The sequence below is a fragment of the Gadus chalcogrammus genome, chromosome 16 (genome assembly GCF_026213295.1).
Source record: "Gadus chalcogrammus isolate NIFS_2021 chromosome 16, NIFS_Gcha_1.0, whole genome shotgun sequence".
Classification (NCBI taxonomy): Eukaryota; Metazoa; Chordata; class Actinopteri; order Gadiformes; family Gadidae; genus Gadus; species Gadus chalcogrammus.
Window position 1 is genome coordinate 3,620,783 of NC_079427.1, and position 5,634 is coordinate 3,626,416.

The window sequence follows — 5,634 nt, forward strand, 5'->3', positions numbered from 1 at the left end:
TGCTACTCAATCCAACCCACCCTCCCTCCCTCCCTCCCTCCCTCTCTCTCTTCCCTCCCCTCCTTTCTCCTCCCCCTTTCATCTCCCCACTCCTCCACATTCTCCCGGCTAGAGACGTAGGAATATCGGAGGACTTCAGAAGCATTCAGCGGTCCGCCGGAGGGTCGAGCCCTACGTCGCCTTGTGATGGGACATCAGAACAACTGAGAGACCAGAGTCCAGAGTCCTCCCGGACCTAACTTTATTCTCAGTCTCTCTTCTTTTTCTCTTTGCCCGTTTCTTTGTATCTCTGACTCTCTGCTTGCTTCTCTTTCTTTCTTTCACTTTCTTTCTTTTACTTTCTGTCAGTCGTCCTGCCTCCCTCTCTGTCTCTGAATCTCTTCTTGTCTGTCTCTTTCTCTGTTTAACGGAAATTCTTTCTCTCTGTCCGTCTCTCTCTCCGTATCACTCCCTCTCTATCTCTCCCTGACTGTTGCTCTATCGCTCTCTCTATCTCTCCCTGACTGTTGCTCTATCGCTCTCTCTATCTCTCCCTGACTGTTGCTCTATCGCTCTCTCTATCTCTCCCTGACTGTTGCTCTATCGCTCTCTCTATCTCTCCCTGACTGTTGCTCTATCGCTCTCTCTATCTCTCCCTGACTGTTGCTCTATCGCTCTCTATATCTCTCCTCTCTGCTGTGGTGTTTTGAGCCTTGGCTCATGTTTGGTAAACTCAGAAGACTTAAAGAACCTCTGGTAAGAACTGATTGTTCTGTCTTCACTAGAACTACATTGTCCAGTAGTACCAAAGGACAGAGACTGCTATACTGAAACTTTTAGTTATTTACTGTTTGCAAATACCTTAAGCGAGGATGTTACCGAAAAACATGTTTGAATGAGCATTGGATGAGCACAGTACACTGTACAATGTATGAGAAATGATATTTTTCAGATATATTTCAGCTCAGGGAATACCATGATATTTAAATAGGTCATAATACTTGCCATCATTCTGTTTTTTTGCATGTACTACAATGTTGTCATAGATAAATCTCTCTATATATAGAGATATCTATATCTCTATATATGTATATATATATACAGTATAGTATACATAGTATCATACGTATAGTGTGAGAAAAGTGTGTGCGTCTGTGTGTGTGTGTGTATGCGTGTGTGTATGTGGAGCTCAAGGTCACCATGAGAACCAGATGCGGCGTTCTCAGGGAGCTATGGTAGATAAGGCGTGTGGGTGCTTTGAGGTCTCCATGTAAAGCGTTTGCCCCTCAGCCCTCTTCTCTGGTCAGCGGCAGTTTACCCTATCACTGCTCGCCACCGAACCGAACCCCTAGAGCCATAACAGAGGGCCTAAAGCTAACCTATATATAAATGCAAAAATAAATTATCTTGGAAAAATTTACCATTACCAAATGTTGAAATCTGTTTGATAGCAGTCACATTTTGGCCCTCCTCAACGCCTTGAGTCGGTCTGCTCACCGTACTTCTTGCTAGTTTGAAAAGGTAAAGGAAAAACCGAAAGTATTTGGTTTTTCGGATACAAGCACTAACCCTCTTGTAACCACGACAACCTGGTGTCCAATGTTCCCCCCGTGTGGAATGGGACGGCGCACGGCCCCAGGTGTGTGTCCCGGGCGGGGGTAATGACGGGGTGAGCCGGACGCAAAGAGCTGTCGTTAGAGGCGCGGTCTCTTCTTCTTCTTCTTCTTCTGCTGATAAATGGAGTAGTAGTAGTAGTAGGGTTGGAGTCAGATGTCACCATGGCAACGTGTACGGGCAGGTCCGGGCGTGAGTGGCCCGGGCCAGATGTTCTCCTCACGTGGGGGGTTCTGGGGAAAGGATCCCTGCACGTGGTGACGGCTGGTCACGGCCTGGGGGGGGGGCTGGTTTGAGCACTGCGGTGTTAATGTAGGCGCACTGTGGCCATGATAGAAAGACAATAATGCAGTCATTGTGTGAGAAAATGTGTGTGGTGTAGAATCAACCTCATTTTTCTTCTTTTTTTTTCTCTACAGAATCACTGCGTTGTTATTTCTACAACGAGCTAATGTTTTAGTAATAAAGAGAACATTTTGTAATCCATTCATGTGATTAATGTAGAGATGCTGCTGTAATAGTTTAGCGATAATGTCGAGGCAATGTCGTGGTAGAGTCGTGTATCATTGTCAACTTATTCACAGGTCTGACGTAAACAGTAGTTTTTCCTGTAATTGTCGTCCTCAATCTTGTCTTGATTTAATATGTGAAAGAATACAATCTCTGATGTTCCTCTGTGTTTATTTCAGGTGAACAACGCTGTATATCAGGTTAATGCTGCCTGATCTGGGAGCAGAAGAATGGCAGACCTTCACCCCAAGCGCCACCAAACAAGATACGTTCACGTCTTCAGCTATGACGGACTGTGAGCGAGGGACCTTATGGAGCCGCAGCTGACTCCAGAGGGACGGGGACCGCCTCTCTCTCCAGGAATGGCTCGACCGCCCGGCACAGTCTTTTCAAAACAAGGGTTACGTCAAGACCGCCCCGTGGCCTGGGACCCGGCCTCCTCCGAGCGGATCCCAGTGGAGTGTGATCAGAATGGTCCAGCCGCCACGGCACTGGAGCCAGCACACGGTGTCCCGATGCCGCAGCTGCAAGGAAGTGAAGTCAGCGATGACGGCCATTTGGAGTTAATTGAACCGGCCCTTGTGGAAGTCGACCGGACGGCGGTCATCCACGAGGGCGGTTCTTCTACACTCCAGCCGAACGCAGCACCGCCCCTTGTGGTTCTCTCTGATGACCTGGGTCTTCTGTCGACATTGTTTGGATCAGATGAGGAGCTTCCAAAGCCAGGTGTGGCTCCAGAAGGCCCAGAGGACGTGATAAAGGGACGGCCGAACTCAACCACTACAGTCGAAGGAGGGAACCAGGACCAGTTCGGACCGTTGCTGAAGAGCGATGTCTTCGGGGATCTGACGCCAAAAGACACTCAGGCGTCGGTGCCACTTCCTCCCCAGGCCACGCCCCTAACGGCGACCGCACAGAACCACTCGGACACGGGTCCGAGGTTTATAGATCTGCCACGCATTGTGAAACTCAAACCTAGCTCCATAACCTTCTCGGATTACCGCAGTCCAGACTACACCGAGTCGGATTACAACCGTGCGGAGTACACCTGTAACTCCTGCAGGCCGGTCTTCTTCAACTTCAGCTCTGACGGAGGTGGATCTTCACAGGAGGAGGAGAACAATGACGATGATGAGGAAGAGGACGGGGATGACGATGAAGATCATGGGGATGAGGATGTCTTCCTTGACCACGGGGCTAGTCCGAGGTGTAGAGGGGCGGGCAGAGAGAGGCGCCGGAGGAAGCAGTCCAAGGAAGTGCCCAGCGGAGCCGGACGGCGTCCAGCGGAACGGAAGACCGATTGTAACGGGGTAGGTCTCCTCCTGCATGTAACCATGTCCATAACCTTCACACCACCGATGAACTGGGTTTGGGGAACTGAATGAAGAACTAGCAATTAGAACCAAGATGGCTGCCAGGTAAATGAGGCCCACGCTTACAAAGTTTGAGTCAATGCTTCTCAACCCTGGCGGTCAGGATCCCACGTGACAGCATGTTGTTCTTAAGAACGTTGACTTTTACTTTAGTTATAAGCCTTTAACGCTTTTTGGGGTAGCAGCTCCTTAAAAAGTTCCTTTAGAAGAAACATCATGTACGAATTAACATTCGCTCTGGTTAAGACTGAGGTGGTAAACACAAGGCTCCTCACAGGAGACGTGACGGAGATCTGAGGCTCCGCATACCTCGCTCTAAGTGTGTCGGAGGTAACGTTGCATATTTCTGCGAAAAGCCTTGGCCGGGAGAAGACGCATCCAGGAGGAGGAATGCAAACAGAGCTGTCCATCGCTGGGCTGCTTCCTCACGTAAAGCTGTGTTTAGACAGGAGTTCACTGCAGCGGGGACTGTTACAACAGACCTCAGCCCTTCCACAGAACTCTCAACAGCTCTCTTCCCCTTTCGTAACAAGCCCAGACCCATTCAGAGGCCCGTGGTCTTCCTCTGCTGACCCTTATCCTGACCCGGCCCGGACCCTTCTTCCATCAGCTACATACTCTCTCTCTCTCTCTCTCTCTCTCTCTCTCTCTCTCTCTCTCTCCCTCTCCCTCTCCCTCTCTCTCCCCCTCTCTCTCTCTCTCCCTCTCTCTCTCTCTCTCTCTCTCTCTCTCCCTCTCCCTCTCCCTCTCCCTCCCTCTCCCTCTCCCTCTCTCTCCCTCTCCCTCTCCCTCTCCCTCTCCCTCTCCCTCTCCCTCTCCCTCTCCCTCCCTCTCCCTCTCCCTCTCCCTCTCCCTCTCCCTCTCCCTCTCTCTCTCTCTCTCTCTCTCTCTGGGTGAACCAACACCCCACCTCCTCCTCCACCACCACCTCCCCCCTTTCAGCACTGTGATGTATGGGGGGGGGGGGGGGGGGGGCAGGCATGTTGTGGGTTAAGATATAGAGGAAGGTGTCTTATGTCACATAGCTGTCATGCATTACTCAAAAGACAGTAGATAACGGCAGGGGGGAGAGAGAGGGAGGGTGGAGAGATAGGGAGGGGGGAGAGAGAGGGAGTGGGGAGAGAGGGGGAGGGGGGAGAGAGAGGGAGGGGGGAGAGAGAGGAGGTTTATTGATAGAAAACAAGTCTGGCGTAACTCTCTATGGGACTGGAGTGTATGGGAGGAAGAGGAAGTTATGTGACAGGTACGGGGGAGCTGATATGAATAGGAATGGAGAAAGATGGATCGATACAGCACAATGAGAGATACGTTATCAATCAGTGGTCTACTGGTCGAAGCGAAGAGAGTGGGCGTGTGAGTTCTTAGAATTATTGCAAAAAATTGATTAGGAGGAAAGATGAAGATTAAACGATAGAAGCTAAACATTATTATCTGCTCCATTTTTCTGTTCTCTTTTATTCACCCCACGCAACATATAAATCCATTTGAGTGTGGTGACGCAAGACTTGTCTTTTTCCAACTGCTCTGTGGTTGCATTCCTCTCAAACAGCCACACGGGGGCGCCAGCTGAGCACAAATACCTCTCAGCATATGGCGCGCCTAATCTTTGCCAGTTATGAGCGGAATGTTCTGTCTTATCAATTACGTTCCCCAACCCTCCTCCAACCGGTTTTGGCCCGTCGGCCCTTCCAATCAGGCCCAAAAGTCGGGCCCCGCACGTGGAGTAGGGTACCGACCACGTGCACCAGAGGAGGGGGTCTGTAGCCCCGGGTAATGTATTCGGGAGAGGAGCCAGGTACCCGGGTGCCCTTTCGCATGACCAGCCGCCGCAGCGTGACTCCTCCATGGAGATGTTGTGGCGGTGGGTGGTGGGCGGTGGGTGGTGGGTGCCCTGGTACCAGCGGGCCGGACCCCCAGAGTCCCCCACTTCACTCACACCATTACCATGTGAAAGACGCAGAGACGCCCCACAATGTGCTGCCGATATAAAGTTACAGCGGGCTTACATACTCGTTGTCTCCCGAAGATAGCAGTCCCGCGTTTATTCCCCCCCCCGCGATTGACTCATGCCAGCCGGGTTGCCATGGAGTGAGGGCCCTTGTTGCTATTGTTGGGGCCATCAGGAGGGCAGAGACGAGAGGAACACTGAATCAAGGGC

At 51.2% G+C, this 5,634-nt stretch overlaps 1 protein-coding gene across 1 annotated transcript in view; it reads left to right on the top strand.

The window, feature by feature from the left end:
• The first annotated feature begins 589 nt into the window (after positions 1 to 589).
• The window catches only part of stard13b (StAR-related lipid transfer (START) domain containing 13b), a 34,969-nt gene continuing 29,924 nt past the window's right edge, over positions 590 to 5,634 (top strand). Inside the window, exons 1-2 of the mRNA XM_056610897.1 lie at positions 590 to 735; positions 2,283 to 3,413. Of these exons, the coding sequence (XP_056466872.1) occupies positions 2,415 to 3,413 (999 nt within the window). The 5' untranslated portion in view covers positions 590 to 735; positions 2,283 to 2,414. The remainder of the gene's footprint in view (positions 736 to 2,282; positions 3,414 to 5,634) is intronic.